We start from the raw sequence: 17,475 nt of genomic DNA, 5'->3' as shown, positions 1-17,475 counted from the left end.
ATATTTTTAAAATTATTTTTCATAAATAAATTGCTAATTTTGTTTAGTTCCATTATTTTTTTCTCAATGGACTGACAAATCCAACGTGATAAATGGCCCAAAAAATTATTTTGGACTGTTTAACTTTTAATATTAGATGAATGGGACACATATCTCATGTTCACAAGTTGCTTGGTTCAAAGGATAACATCGATATTTTGAGATTATGTTTATGTAATTTTTATCGTTTCAATCTGTCTGTTCTATTTTCAAAGATATATTTCACTTATATTACAAGATTGGAGTATAGTTCTCAAGTAGATTCTAATGTTACAATCCTGAGTCGTTTTTGGTAGATGGATAAAAAAAAAGTTATACATATATTACTTTTTATATAAGATGCAGTATTTGATTAGATAAGAAATAAGTTGTTTGTATTATAATATTGATATGGTGTTTGGTTAGTTGACAATTTTGAAACTATTATGACTAATACATACTCCAATAATATATAGATGCATTCATAACTAATTCGTACATTATTAATACTTGCATAACTCTAATCAATNAGTCGTTTTTGGTAGATGGATAAAAAAAAAGTTATACATATATTACTTTTTATATAAGATGCAGTATTTGATTAGATAAGAAATAAGTTGTTTGTATTATAATATTGATATGGTGTTTGGTTAGTTGACAATTTTGAAACTATTATGACTAATACATACTCCAATAATATATAGATGCATTCATAACTAATTCGTACATTATTAATACTTGCATAACTCTAATCAGTTATCAAATGAACCAGGTTGTTGTTGCGCATTCTCTGTCATAGCTTCCATTGAATCAATAAACGCAATAGTGACCGGGGATTTGATATCACTATCTGAGCAAGAGTTGGTTGGATTGTGATACATCACGCAATAATGGATGCTATGGCGGAGATATGAACAATGTCTTTAGATTTATGATTAAAAACGGAGCAATTAATAATAAAGAAGACTACCTTACAAAGAACGCGAAGGCACTTGTGACAAATTTAGAGTCGATATAACATTTTAATTTCAAATTTTCACTCTTAAAATGAATTAAATATATATCAATGTTTGAGACATTTGAAAATGTAGAAAAATGCCAAGGTTGCAAATCAACCTGTCAGCATTGCTATTGAATCTAGTAGCAGAAATCTCCAGAACTACATATGGGTAATGTTTTTTTCTTTAATTTCTAACGAAAATCGTTAAATTTATATTACTAAGATACTTAGAACAATAACTTTTTGAAACTTCGTAAGAAATAACAAAATTTAAAGTATGTCTTCTAAATCAAAAAGTTAAAACCAGTAATAATTTATTCAATATTGAGAATAAGGAAATCGAGGCTACTAAATGCACAAATTACATTATTCCCCTCCTCTTAGGATAGGACGATCTTCTCAGTGAACCACTAAAAGATAGTAAATTTGTTTATGCAGAATAAAGTGAAGATGTGCTTATTATGTCTTTTCAGAAATGTCACAACTCTTTTGGAAAATTCAAATATCAATAATCTTATAGAAAAGTCGTAACTTTTCATAATAGTCAAAACTCTTCAGAAAAGTCACAACTCTTCGTAGTGTTGACAAGACAAAGACAATGAAGTACATTCTTGCAAAACGAATCGAGGGATTCGAAAATGGAGGAAAGAAGAACAGTTCTTGAATTCTACAGAGCAGGGGAATACAGAGGATGTTAAAATTATGTACTTTGGATTCAAGTTTCAACAATAATAATAACAAAAGGACTATCTTTTGGTGTAGTTTTGTGTTATTCGTAAACATGTGATTCTAGTATTAGATTAGTAAAACGAATTAAATAATTCTGTAAAACTCGTGTATTTGCTGAATATGCTTTTCTATTAATATATTTATGAATTGAAGTAAGATAGAAGAGTTGAAAATAATCTTAAACTTGACGTGAATTATTGACTATCTTAAAAATAACTATCTACCTAAGTAATGAAACTTTAATAATACCTCAATCACCTCGAATCTGTCACATGCTATAATAAATTAACTCAAAATCTTCGTATGGTTTATAACTTAGTTAGTTATCAATAGTTATTTGTATTTTCTTGTGATATCTTTTTAGATGTTTAAACATGCAATATTACTCAGTTATTAAGCTTTCACTAGTCAATTGCCAATTATATTTAGTCTGATTTCATAACATCTAATTTTATATTATGATTTCATATCGTATATTCAAACAATTTAATCCATTCCCAAAAGAATTAAGTTAAGAGTGGTTCATGACTCTATGTTTTGAATTTAATAAGAATTAAAAGTGGAGCTTTAAATAATGTGTTTGGTATGAAAAAAATATAATTAAATTCATATTCGGTTGATTTGAGACTCAGAATAATGAAATGATTTTTCTAATAAAAATAGAATAATAAACTCCTTTTAAGTTGTATGTTATATTTTGATGATAGGTCCTATTTAACTGTATTCTTTTCGTAGTTGCATGTGATATTTCACATAATTAGATACAATACGATCGTAGAAGTATATACAAATTTCTACCCGTGAAATGATATTCTATTTAAATTATGACTATAGTATATAATTCAGTATAATAAATTTGTTTAATCGCGTAATTTTTTATTATTCATTGAGCGATCACATGTAACATGTTTTATTATTTAATATTTCCTTTTTTCCCCACCCCAATCAATCAAGCACACCTTTAATGGCCCCCTTTTCACATGTTACACCTCAATGAAGTGAGACTAGTTTGTATTTTACCTAGAATAGTAGTTAAATTATAATAGCTTTGCATGTTTATTTTATTTTTTTGTCAAAAAATATTTTTGTTACTTAATATAGGTCATTCATTTTAAATTTCACTCGTGAAACTAAATTAAAAAACTATGTTATTAGACATATATTTATATCATATATTAATTTATATATATTTTTAAATAATTATATATCTTATTATTAATTAAGAATTTTCTATCATATATTAAAGAATATATACCTAGATACATATATTTTTGCTATCAAATACATCAAATGAGAAAGGCGAGTGATATAATCATGTATCTCAAATGCATGCGAATCACCCTAAATAAACATTAGATCATGTATTTATATTTACATGGTGTAATTTTCATGTATCTGAAATACCAGATACATATAAGAGTGGCAATGAGATTTATTATGTATATCAAATACATAGGAATTCAAGTAAATATTGTGTATCTAAAACAAATTACACTTAATTTCAATCTCATATATTTCGAAATATATGTTTCTGAATGTGGACATACAAAATTTGATAAGATTAATATATAATATCGTAAACTATCGAATATCTAAGTAATTAACTTTGTAAGTTTTTGAAATTATATTGATGTTGTAGCAACTAGATGATAAAAGGACAAGGAACCCCATGCTCCATACTCTATAATTCCAAAAGATGAGGAAATGGGCATCAAAGATGAGAAGTAGAGACTTTTCAACACAAAATTAAAGCAATCAAATCCAAGCCCAAAGATAAGTGCATTGATACACTGACACATTCAAATAAATTGGTTTGGACTATATAACTTTAGTTTTGGATGAATGGGATCCACATGCCATGTTTACAATTTGTGTATAGATTTTTTGAAATTAAATTAATTACTTTCGTCGTAATCGCTTTAATTTGTTTATCTAACCTTCCTTTAATTTTTTTAAAAAGGAATATCTCTTTCCTGGTGCGAAGAAGATAGAAAATGTAGTAGGAAATCAATTTCTATCGCTATTCATCCTCTAGTGGTTATTGATTCTTTTGATCACTTTCGTGTACTCATTAGATGGAAGCCCTTTGAGGGGTTTCTTAGGGATTGATTCGTTACGTAGGTAAGACGGAAGTCTCAATGTTTATAGTGTTATTGAACTATTCGATAATAGTAGTGTATACAATTTATTTTTTTTGATTTTTTTCTTTATTTGTAAGTGACAAGTTACAGATAGTGTTATCGATAATAGTGCTTATTTTATTTTTTTCTATGAGACGTCATCTTTCCATATTTGGACGAATTAAATCTACATCTATTTTATGATTTTTCTTTGATTAAAACCAACGAAGGGCCAAAGCATAACATGTCTAGTCATCATCAAATCAAGAGACATGATCTACTCAACGAACGTATAAAATGGACCGCACTTTAGTTGAAAATTATGAGATGAATTTATTTATCTAATCGAAAAAGACATGCAAAATAGAAGGAGCCTTTGTTCGATAAAAGATAAAATTATATTATTTTCTCTCAAATTAGACTATAATCTCAAAATTAACTTAATTCATGAACTAAACAATCCTCTTATTACCTAACATGCTTTATCGAGAAAAGTGTTATCTTAAAAATTCAAGATAATATTAAAGTATATTTTTTCAATTACACACTTATTTTTCATCTTCATAGTGATGTTCAATTTCAAAGAGATTAATTACTATGACTTATCTTAGTAAATTATATATTATATTTATTAATTTCTAATAAACGCACATTTATTTTGAATTTTTTTTGTGAATCTTATCTACCCAAAGTCAATAATTTTGAATCTATGATGAGAAATTTATTTACGTGGACCTTTTACACCCAAATATAGATAAGTTGCTATGCCTAAGCAATCAAACGGTAGGTGGTCTATATTTAGCTTCATTGAATACAAGACAATTTTGGATTGACGGACTAAATTATTTCGAAATCATAATCTTAATTAAATCTGTATTGAAGTCTTCACAAATTAAAATACTTTCTAATAAAAAAAATTTTATATTTAAAGAAATTCGTTTTCAAGATCTTTTAATTAAAGATAAATAAATATTTACTATTTTACAACATACCTTATTATTTTAAAATTAAATTTGATTATTAATGATACGATAATTTTTATGAAAGATATAAGTTGAAGTAACATAAAACATAAGGAATTAGTGTTTAAATTATGGAATTAAATAACCCCTTTATATCATTGTCAAAATACAACCAAATTCATTAAATGGACCACACATGAATAGACATATGAAGTGAACGTATTACTACTATATTAATTAATTTATTTTTTTTGCTAATTAGAATCTTTACTTAACTTTCTCTTTTTCTTCACCAGCCATTACTATCGTAAATTATATGTAAATATTTTTTGTTATATATTTGAAATATTATTGTATCTGTCATTTAAAAACTGGAACATATATATATATATTATTTATATTAATAGACTTACACGCGTCACAATCTTATCCATCGATCTAATATTTATCAACGGATAAAATTGCGTCATGTGTCCCTATTTAGTCTTCCGATAGAGTGAATCGCATGAATGCTCTAGTTTTTGGATGACAGGGGCACCAATATTTCAAAAGTATGACGAATGGGTATCTGCATACCATTTACGATTGTCCGGGGGTATATTCGTCCTTTTTTCCTTTTTATATTCATAAAACAGTTCTAATTTATGTGATATTTTTAAATTTTTTAATATTTAAATAATTTAAGTTCGATCGAGAATTTACGCATTAAATTTTTATTTTTTTAAAAATAAAATTTAAACACTTGTAAATTACGTATAAAGTACTATAAATCATAATAATTGATAATTCAAAATATTTAAAAAAAAATTACAAAAAAATTGCCATAACAAATAGACTTATTTTTATAGGACGAAGGGAGTATTAATTTTCTAATTTGTTATTTGTCTTTTTCAAGATTAAGTTTATTTGGGAAGTAATTGAGTGCACGATTTAAGGACCTTTGAGGGAGTAGTAAAGGAAGATACTTCACATCACCTAATATCCAAATATCAATATTTTGTTTTTTTTAGTTTTATATTTGAAATATTATGTGTACGATATTTTTTTTTTTGGAATATTATCATATATTTATATAATTATATTGTAGTTATCGATTGTTCATTTTTTCTATCTGAATAAAGGTGATATTTCAGCTAGAAAAAAATAAACATATGTTGAGATGTATTTCAAAAATATTTGATGATAGATTGTTTAAATAAAACAACGCGTACACCTAAAATTTAGTCATAATTCTTGCAAATAGTTTTTGAGAAAATTTAGTTTAAGTCATAAAATTTGTCATGTTTTGATAAAGAAAAAATTGGAAAAAAAAGAAAACAAGACCCCAAAAATCTGAAGAAAAAAAAAAAGGTCTTGGGGCCANATAATTCTTGCAAATAGTTTTTGAGAAAATTTAGTTTAAGTCATAAAATTTGTCATGTTTTGATAAAGAAAAAATTGGAAAAAAAAAAAAACAAGACCCCAAAAATCTGAAGAAAAAAAAAGGTCTTGGGGCCAAATTCTAGTTTCTCAATTCTTTTAAAATTTTATAACTTAACCCTAAATATTTATTATATTTTAATAAATGATTAATCATCATTTATGATTTCAACTACAATTCTATCTACCCGACAATTCATTAAAATATTATTTGTAGAATATGAAAATATTTATAGTAAGAAATAGTTAGTTATATACTATTAATATTATTATTTATCTTTTTGCATCTATATTGGTCTTTGTAACTAAATATAATAGATGATAATCATATTATTATTATTATTAGTTTTTTTTTCTTCAAATTATCGTATTATAATTTTTAAATAATATATTACCTAGCTCATTAAAAAATTATGTCAAACTTATGAATATTTGTAATAATTTTTAGAAATTTATAGATATAAATTATGTTTCATTCCCTTTTTAAAGTAAATACGTTTTTTTTTAAATTATGACCAAAACATGCATTGGAACTTCACCAAAACCTATTTTTTTTTCAAAAATATTTAGAAAAAAAATATGATCAAACACTAACTTAAGCCTAAAGATCAATTAATTTGACTTTTCCTCGAAAGTGTAAATTTTACAACAAAACTTAATATTTAAATAAATAAATAAAAGTAAGTGGTCATATAACATGGCCAGATACATTGCTTCATATCTTCCTCCATTTTTAAATATAAATCTAAAAGGCACAAACTATTAATAAAAATTAGTGGAAAAGGTTTCGTTCAGAGTTTGAAGCTTACAAATTTAAAATTTTAAAATAATAATATAAAATTATTAATAGTCAAATTTATTGAATTTTAAAATAGTAATATAAATTATCAGTATATATTATTGTAAATATATACTTTGTTCTAAAAAATTATTGAATTTATTTGAATCGATAAGTCAGCTTCTAGTTCTATATAATTTATTGTGGATAAGTTAACCAATCAGCGTCGATGCCGTGTAAATCTAGCTATACTAGTATTAATATATAGTTCTTGTAATATAATTATATTTCTTGTAGCCTCTTTGAATATTCTTGATATCTTATAATTGTATATAATATATAATATCTAATTGATAAGCATTATTGGTGTTAAATAAGTTGATATTTTTGTTTCTTTGTTATTTTCATACTTGTGACTTGGTGTTTGGATTTATTTGTTTTATTTATATATATTTATTTAAGAAGAAAAGTAGCAATCAAATAACATTATCAAAAAGACAATGAAACACAAGTTGCAACGTAACTGTTCTTAGATCAATATTCATGTTAGCCTCTGGCAACTAGATATTGGCATAAATATATAATAATAATAATAATAATATATTTAATATAATTTTATGATATTAAAATAAAAGATTCAAAAAATAGGGATGTAATGTCATTTTAAAAAATCAACGTTATATTTTTCATCGTGATATTTTGATCAACTTAAATATTTCATTCAAGTACATTTATTTCGTCGTCTCTTTATTTTTATTGAAATTTGACTACTAATTATTTTTATTGAAATTTGACTACTAATCTCTCGTGATGTGACAATTTTCTTTTTGTTATTATGTTTGCTATTTTTCTGTTGTTACATATAAGTTTTTACAAAAAATAGAAGTGGATTTTAGTTTAGCGATAATGCACAAGTACCCCTTCAACCTATGTCCGAAATCTCAGAGACATACTTATACAATACTAAGGTCCTATTACCTTCTGAACTTATTTTATCAATGATTTTCTACCTCTTTTTGGTCTACGCAGCACTATTTTGTGGACTCACCGCTGGTTCATTTTTTTTCTTCAAATTAGTGTCACGTAGGCCCAAAAGGGATGGAAAATTACTTATAAAATAAGTTCAGGGGTAATAGACCTTAGCATAGTATAAGTATGTTTCTGAAATTTCGTGCTTAAGTTGAAGGGGTACTTGTGCATTTTTCCTTTAATTTATCAAGACGAACTTTTAAAATAAAACCAATTATGCTTATATCAAACAGTTTCTCAATAACATAACTCACATATCTATCTATTTTCGAATATAATAATAACATACTCAGCTTAATTCTACTGAATAAGTCAATACACATATTCTTACTTATATCGAGGACATGAAAATAGAAATAGAAGAGAACAATTGCAAAATGAGAATCGAACTCTTCTTAAGATGATTAAAATGAGAGTCGAACTTTATTTAAAATAATCAAACAATTGAGCTTCGAAGATTTTACGAAAAATTAAATCATAGTAGGAAAAGTTAGGCTATGGGTCCTACCAACAAGGGCCCCAATCAGTCTTTTCTTATCCAATCAACGTGGCCTATTTTGATACCTTGCAACAGTAGATAAGAATCTTATTTTAAAAAAATCTAAATTGGACAAATATCAGAATCTCAACTTCCATATTTAATTATCACATTTTAAAAAAGTTTTTTAATTATTATTCCTCATATATAAATAGAGAAAATTATTTATTTTTTTCAAAAATATAGTTTGTTTCCAACTAATACATAAAGCTTCACTTTCCAAGATATTATAATTGCATTTTGTATTTAAAGAGTAAATTATTCGGATAAATTAGTTACTTTTTTTTCTAGTTTATACAATATAGTTATAATTCAAAATAAATCATATGTTTTTGTATGAATGTAAAACATTTTATTATGAATAAAAATAATATTTAAAGTTAAAAATAAGTTAAATATAACCTTTCAGCCTCGCCACCTACCACTAATTTGTGAGTTTTGAGGGTTCTTTTATTAATCACTTCTCTCTCTATTTTTATTTATAAATTATATATATAAAAATATATGTTCATGTTAATATCAATTCTATTTTTATTATTAAATATTTTTATATAATTTTAATTGTCTACTTTAAATTTTACATGTATTTAAAAAATAACAAATAATATGAATATTTTTACTCATAATATTCATATTAATTAATGTACAGTCTCAATTTTTGAAGAAAAAAATAATTAATGTTTAGGATAAAACTTGATTTTTTCTTCTTTTTCGTATAAAAAATTATGCTAAAATGACAAGTTTAAAAAATAAATTTAAATATGTAGTTGACAATGAATGAAGGAAATACTAATTATATCCTATTCATTTTTCTAACTANATTTTTGAAGAAAAAAATAATTAATGTTTAGGATAAAACTTGATTTTTTCTTCTTTTTCGTATTAAAATTATGCTAAAATGACAAGTTTAAAAAATAAATTTAAATATGCAGTTGACAATGAATGAAGGAAATACTAGTTATATCCTATTAATTTTCTAACTAGTGAGATAATTTGTAATAATTAAGACTAATTGTATTATAAAATCATCATTTTACTTATTACCTCTTAAATAATGTGTTGAGTTAAATATAAACTAGTAAACATAAATGGAGTATTAAGTACTACATTTCTTAATTAAATTTGATTTCCATCCGTAGTTCGATTAAATCTGAATTCACGGCAGAATGCCTTTTTACGAGTCAAATTAACTAACTAAATTTATCCTTTTGTTCTTTCCATTTCCATCTTTTTTTCCTACAAGCCATGAAATAAATATAATATACCCACCAAAATGGGTTGTGTTGCGGGACTTGGGGGTGCTTCACCTTTAAATTAGAGGTCTCGGGTTTGAGCTCTAGGTATGAAGAATATTTTGTTAGTAAGCACCAACCTTAAATGGATTCTGCAGAACACAATTCAGATTCAGTCGGAGCTTCGAGTGGAAAACCAAAAAAATTAAAATAATATACCCACATTTCTACATTTCCAAAAATACCCCTTCACTTTCCCTTTATAACACTCTACCTTCTCTACAATTTCCCCAATCCCCTTCTTCCCCAACAATACAGGGAAAAAAAAAATATCAACCAATCATGGCAGCTCACAGCTCAACTCTCACCATATCCATACTTCTCATGCTCATCTTCTCCACTTTATCCTCTGCTTCCGATATGTCAATTGTTAGCTACGACGAGACACATATTCACCGTCGTACCGACGATGAAGTCTCGGCGTTGTACGAGTCCTGGCTAATCGAGCACGGAAAATCGTACAACGCCTTAGGAGAAAAGGATAAGAGATTTCAGATCTTCAAGGATAACTTGAAATACATAGACGAACAGAACTCTGTTCCGAATCAGAGTTATAAGCTCGGATTGACGAAATTCGCCGATCTGACTAATGAGGAGTACAGGTCGATTTACTTGGGAACGAAGAGTTCCGGTGACCGGAAAAAGTTATCGAAGAACAAAAGTGATCGGTATCTTCCTAAAGTTGGGGATAGCTTGCCGGAATCAATTGACTGGAGAGAAAAAGGTGTGCTTGTTGGTGTCAAGGATCAAGGAAGCTGTGGTAAGTTAATTTTGCTATTACTATTTGGTTATAGATCTAAATTTTATCAAAAATCCAAATATAATAATATATAGTACGAATACGATAATAACATATTCAATTTAATATATAACGAGATATAAAACGTAATAGATATATTTGAATTTAAATTTGAAAACTCTAACATAAAATTTAAATTTACTGAATACTGATCAATAAGTCAACTCATGATTTTTTTTTTTTATCTAGATCTGTTTTTGATATATATAGAGTTTAGAGTATATATTAACTTTAGAAGCATTTTAAGAGGTAAAAAAGAAATATACCAAAATAGATCCACAAAGAAATAATATATTAATAGAAATCGAAGGACAAAATAGGAGAAAAATATTACAATTACTTATATTATAGAAAATAAACAACATTTCACTTTACTATCGGAAAAAATTTATCCGCTCATATGTTTTTATCAAATTAATACAATTTTTATTATTATGTGATTTAATTAAGTAAAATATATATTAATTAATTATGATTAAGTAAAATAAATATAAATTTAAACACATGACATGCATTTATTGGCTTGATGTATACACTCAGCGTGGATAGTTTTACCCCTTTACTATCAATTAATCATCTAATTTTACCAACATGAGTTGTGGTGCATTACTGAGATTGTTCCATCCTTAATTAGAGATCTCGGGTTTGAGCCAAGATATGAAGAAAATCTTGTTGGGCCCTATAATGCGCGATTTGAATTTAATCGGATTTCCTAATCCTATTTGGAGCACCCCCAAATGGATCCTAATATACGTGCTTCGAATTTAATCGAGACTTCAATATGGATCCAGATACTGATTTGGAAACAAAACAAATGATCTACCTTTACTCTACTTATTTAACTTGTTCATAATAAGAGAAGTTATTAGCATAACAATTATTTACAAGAAGTCAAGTCAAATAAACAAATTAAAGTATTAGAATATGTTATTTTGTTCTCAAAAAAAAAATCCTAATTTTTTTTTAGTCAAAAATGAATACAACCGATAATTATGGTTAAAAACTTTTAACAAGCGGAACTTGATAATTATGGAAAAGCTCAATGATTGATGTTTATAGAATATAATATATGCTATGTTTAATTTGCAAGTGGATATAAACTTTACATGAAATGACCCAATAATGTCACTTTCATCCTACTTACAAATAATACCATATAATATGACATTGACGTGCATTTTAAAATTATAAAAATATCAACAAAAAAACAAGGGAGCAAACATCGATTTCAAATTTTATTCATTTGGCAAACTAATTTGTTTCTTTTGGCATCTAGAAGCTTTTTGACAAGTTTAAAATTCTATGATGCTTCCAACATGTCTTGATTTTAGTAGATCCTTCCTCTTTCTTAAAATATTTGTCGTATTTATTAAAAATATTATTACGTTAAAACTCTATATAACTAACATATGTATAAAATATACAAGGAGATTTAGATGTTATTTTATGCTATGTATATATTTATAGATAAGATTAAAAAAATTACGTAATTACATGACTTAGATAACATAATTTCTCAAAATTCCTACCATTTGAATTACTTACAGAAGTCCCCTATTTTCTTCTCTCTTAATATCCAAATATATCACTCTTCCTCTGTCAGATACAGTACCAACTTTATTGGTATATAATGTATGTGGTACAAATGTTATTGTTGATATATATTCTCAATTATTTCAAATCTAAATCAGTATGAACTTGGTTTTTAGTTATGTATTGGGGCGAATGAGAAATGTATTTGCGAGTTATGAACTCTAACCCGCTATCAAATGACGTATGTGAATTGTGATATAACAATTTTACTACTAAATTACCACTAAATTATGTGCCCCAACCATAAAAGAAATGGCTAAACATTTGTATAGTTCTATTCAATAGATTTGTTGTATGGCTGAATGTTTTTGTTCTGAATGAACCAGGGAGTTGTTGGGCGTTCTCTGCTGTTGCTGCTATGGAATCAATAAACGCGATAGTAACTGGGAATTTGATATCACTATCAGAGCAAGAGTTGGTGGATTGTGATAAGTCGTACAATGAAGGTTGCGATGGTGGTCTTATGGACTACGCCTTTGAATTCGTCATCAAGAATGGAGGAATCGACACTGAAGAAGACTACCCTTACAAAGAACGCAATGGCGTATGTGATCAATATAGGGTCAGTATAACATTCTTGATTTCAATTGCACTCTTAATTAAATACCAGTGTTAAAGTTTAGACTAATAAGTGGCAACACATTTTGTTTGTGATGCAGAAAAATGCCAAGGTTGTTAAAATAGATAGCTATGAAGATGTTCCTGTTAATAACGAAAAGGCGTTGCAAAAGGCTGTTGCACATCAACCTGTGAGCATTGCACTTGAAGCTGGTGGCAGAGACTTCCAGCACTACAAATCTGTAATGTTTCTATTCTTGTATTGCCCTATCTTTTTTTCAATACCGAATGTCTTTCCAGTGAAATGTTGCCTTTTGATCAATGACGTGTAGTCTTTTTTCCGATCAAAGATATATTAGTTGACAGACTTCTAATTGTAGGTCGAAAACTATGATATAACAAAGATCATATCCAATTATTTACTTGTAATTTCAGGGTATCTTTACTGGAAAATGTGGTACTGCTGTGGATCATGGTGTAGTTATTGCTGGATATGGTACTGAGAATGGCATGGATTATTGGATCGTTAGGAACTCATGGGGAGCTAACTGGGGAGAGAACGGCTATCTCAGAGTCCAACGTAACGTTGCCAGCTCTAGTGGCTTGTGTGGTTTAGCCATAGAGCCTTCATATCCAGTAAAGACAGGACCAAATCCTCCTAAACCCGCTCCATCTCCTCCATCTCCGGTCAAGCCACCTACAGAGTGTGATGAATATTCTCAATGCCCTGTCGGCACCACTTGCTGCTGTATCCTTCAGTTCCGTAGGTCTTGCTTCTCTTGGGGATGCTGCCCACTTGAAGGAGCCACTTGCTGTGAAGACCACTACAGTTGCTGCCCACACGACTATCCTGTCTGCAATGTTCGTCAAGGCACATGCTCAATGGTAAGTAGTTTACTATACACAGATAACGTAAAGAATTTTGGACTAGAGTTTTTCCTTGACTTACTCTATTGCTTCTGTTGATACAGAGCAAGGGCAACCCACTGGGAGTGAAGGCGATGAAGCGCATTCTTGCACAACCTATTGGGGCCTTCGGAAATGGAGGAAAGAAGAGCAGCTCTTGAATTCTACAAGCACCAATACTGCGGAATGGGGTGAAAAAGCAGGGACAACAGAGGATGTGAATCGATACATTGATTAACAAAACCTCATTTTTCCAGCAGAAAGGTGTAGAAACAGATAAGTGCATTATCAAGATTACAAGATGTTGATTAATGATTTGTATATATTGGATTATTGTTCTACTTTGTCTAATTATTCAGTACATATTCCTTGTTTCTTATTATGAAGACTCCAAGTAATGCTTTTTATTCTTCCATTTGTACTTGGTTTCAACATTAATTAAAAAAAAAAAAGAACTATCTTCTGTACCTTTCATTTATCTTCTTTGTTTTGTCCCACCATGTTTATCTATTTATGGAATCTTGCTTACTTGTTTGAAGGTGAAAAATATATTTCAGGCAAATTGCACATTGAGCTTTTGATATAGGTGTTTCGAGTTTATTTATCTACGAAGAATTATGGTGCAGCTCAGATTTTGTATTCTAGTCTAAAATAGGGAACAACATCAAGTTTACAAGCCTACCCAGGGTGAATTTCCATAATACTAAAGCAAACCAACGATCCACACTCGAACTTAAGGTCATCACTGCATTACAATTCATGTTTGAGCAATGGTGACAACCTATGTCATTTAGCCTATGTAGCCCTCTAAGTGTTACCTTATGAAATTCAACTTAGTTAATTTCTCAATAAATTTAAGAAATTTTTTATTCCTTTTGTTATTACAAAAAAAAAAATATATGGTCAATGATGCAACACACGTTATAACTATTATGTTCTATCATTTTAATATTTATACGAAATAACTTTAAATTTAAATAACGATACTGACAACAAAATTCAATAGTTACTCTTAATTGGAAAAGAGAATAAATTGTCATTTTTAAACAATCGGAGAATAAGTTTACCCGACACGTATTAAAGTAAAAACTTGACCCAGTCTAAAACATCACAATGACTTTCTATGATAGGGGCTTGCGCCCAACCTATACACATTGTATTTCTCTGATAGATACAAGGTGTTGCTCGCTTTCTCTCAGTCACTAGTGGCTTATGTAGTGGTCAGCATTTTTACAGCAAATCACTTGATTCCATCATCATCTATTCCTCTTTTCCTATTTACAAGGGAAACTGGTTTCAAAATTTTATTAACTTTTTGGGCATATCAAAGTATTAATTACAAATAACTTTATTTTTAATAACAAATTAAAATTTTTGCTTTTCTCATAGCCGTATTGATTGCAAATAACTTTATCTTTAATAACAAATTAAATTTTTTGTTTTTCTCATAACCGCAGTGGTACTCGACGGCTAGAGTTTATTATAATTAGAATTGCAAGATTATCAAAACACATATTATTTTAAATAAATAATTATCAAATTTATAATATATAACAATACATGGATTTAACTAACTCTTTTTTCTCTGTGAATAATTGACTCATGAGTACTTACATTTATACTAAAGTACACTATGTTTTAAAGTATTATTGCATTTTTTGAAGTGTCTTATTCTTTGTTATGTTGTCACCAGATATATTATGTGAAATTTTTTGTTTTGTTTAATATGTTATTATATATTCAGAATATTATATTAGACAATTAAAAATTAAATGAGAAAAGATAATAAAAAGTAAACATTGAAGTTGTTTCGAATTTTAAAAAGATATTTTAACTTTGTAATCTTCCTATTATCCCACTAAACAATTTTGAACAAATATAATTATATCATTTTTCATTCACTTGATATAGAGAGTAGTGTGCACTCTCTTAAAGAGAATAAGTAACATATAATAAATAATATAATTTTAATTTTTATAAATATTTTATTATAAAATAAATTTTCTTATTTTTCTTGTTATTTTCTTTTTTTTTCTTTTTTCTTTTTTCTTTCTCTTTCTTTTTTCTCTTTCTTCTTCAAAAATCCATTCTCATCTCCATCCATTAAAGTTTCTTACTTTTAATGTCTTCATTCTTACCACAACTTTAACCTTCCTTTTCTATTACTGTTAGTTTTACTTTCTTTAATTTTAAAATTTTATTTAAATATTTTCTTAAATTTCGAACAATTTGATAAACCCCTTAGATTTCAAGATGATTAGGAAGTACCATATAGTTTTTTATCCGATTTCAGTTAAGTTCTTTTAATTTTTGGGGAATTAATTGATTCTTTTAAAACTATGATTCCTAATTTTGAATTTATATGAAAATGAGTAGTTTATGATCTCATCTAATTTTCTTAGAAAAATAATTAATTTTGCTATCAATAATTCAATAAATTCTAAAAAAATAATATGAATTCTATAAAGAATTTGACCAGAATAATAAAAAGAAAATAAAAAAATGGAGTGGGGCTCAATTTAACATGGGATGTAGGTAGTGAAGAAAAAAATGGAGGAATGAATCACTAAGTGGGAGGTGGGAGATGAAGTGAAATTTAAGATAAATCAAAATCAAAAGTCAAAAATTAAGAGAGAGAAATAAAGTTAAAAAAAATAAAGGAAAAAACTTCAGAAAAAAATACATTTTAAATAAAATTAGCATGTGTCATATAATGATTGGTGTGGATACACTTGCTTCGTAAAACTTGGGGCTGATCGAAAAATGGTATAATAATATATGTTCAAAATTGTTAAATGGGATAGTAGGACAGTTGCAAAGTTAAAGCGTCTTTTTGCAAATCCGAAATAACATCAGAGGTGACTTTATGTCTTTTCTCAAATTAAATAAGAAAGATACATAAAAAAAGTTAAACCTGTGATAAACCTTTTATTGTATTAACCAATTTTATTTGTCTTCATCTCATTAAAGAATCTCCATCAGTTAAAAAAAGGGAACTTATCGAAATTTCATTAGTCTAGAACAGTGGCGGAGTCAGAATCTAGGGTTCAAAATCTGAAGAAATAAATATACGAAGTAGTCGAAGGGGATTTGACGTCTACAATATACACCTAAAAATTATTTTTAAATCATGCATAAATAATATAATTTTCAGCGAACCGATTTTATTTGTCTTCATCTCATTAAAGAATCTCCATCAGTTAAAAAAAGGGAACTTATCGAAATTTCATTAGTCTAGAACAGTGGCGGAGTCAGAATCTAGGGTTCAAAATCTAAAGAAATAAATATACGAAGTAGTCGAAGGGGATTTGACGTCTACAATATACACCTAAAAATTATTTTTAAATCATGCATAAATAATATAATTTTTCAGCGAACCGAACCCCCTGGCAATGTCACGACCCAAAACCGAGCCGCGACTGGCACCCACACTTACCCTCCTATGTGAGCGAACCAACCAATCTAAACCTTAACATTTCAATTTAATATCAACAGAAAGTAATGCGCAAGACTTAAACTCATTAATAAAAACCAATTTAATAACTTCTAAAATTCAACATCTATTATTCCCCAAAATCTGGAAGTCATCACCACAAGAACATCTATGATCAAATTACTAAACTAAGAGTATTCTAAGAAACTAAAATAAACAAAAGCTAGTCCATGCCGGAACTTCAAGGCATCAAGACATGAGGAAGAAGATCCAGTCCAAGCTAGAAGCATTAGCTCACCCT

The 17,475-nt window shown here is 27.6% G+C and overlaps 1 protein-coding gene across 1 annotated transcript; it reads left to right on the top strand.

Moving 5' to 3' along the window:
• The first annotated feature begins 10,105 nt into the window (after window positions 1-10,105).
• LOC107007129 (low-temperature-induced cysteine proteinase) lies at window positions 10,106-14,219 on the top strand. Its single transcript, XM_015205607.2, has 5 exons — window positions 10,106-10,645; window positions 12,604-12,839; window positions 12,937-13,077; window positions 13,271-13,720; window positions 13,807-14,219. The coding sequence occupies exons 1-5, from the start codon at window positions 10,168-10,170 to the stop codon at window positions 13,900-13,902; spliced, it is 1,401 nt and encodes a 466-aa protein (XP_015061093.1). The 5' UTR covers window positions 10,106-10,167; the 3' UTR covers window positions 13,903-14,219.
• Window positions 14,220-17,475: the final 3,256 nt, after the last annotated feature.

Source organism: Solanum pennellii, chromosome 12, assembly GCF_001406875.1.
Source record: "Solanum pennellii chromosome 12, SPENNV200".
NCBI lineage: Eukaryota > Viridiplantae > Streptophyta > Magnoliopsida > Solanales > Solanaceae > Solanum > Solanum pennellii.
The sequence above is the reverse complement of the archived record's forward strand: the minus strand, read 5'-3'. Positions and strand labels throughout refer to the sequence as shown.

Excerpts from the sequence above, each read along its gene's own strand:
- LOC107007129 (XM_015205607.2), top strand. The coding sequence starts at position 10,168 with ATGGCAGCTCACAGCTCAACTCTCACCATATCCATACTTCTCATGCTC. Across the intron at positions 10,646-12,603 it reads CAAGGATCAAGGAAGCTGTG|GGAGTTGTTGGGCGTTCTCT; the intron begins GTAAGTTAATTT and ends TGAATGAACCAG. Across the intron at positions 12,840-12,936 it reads GCGTATGTGATCAATATAGG|AAAAATGCCAAGGTTGTTAA; the intron begins GTCAGTATAACA and ends TTTGTGATGCAG.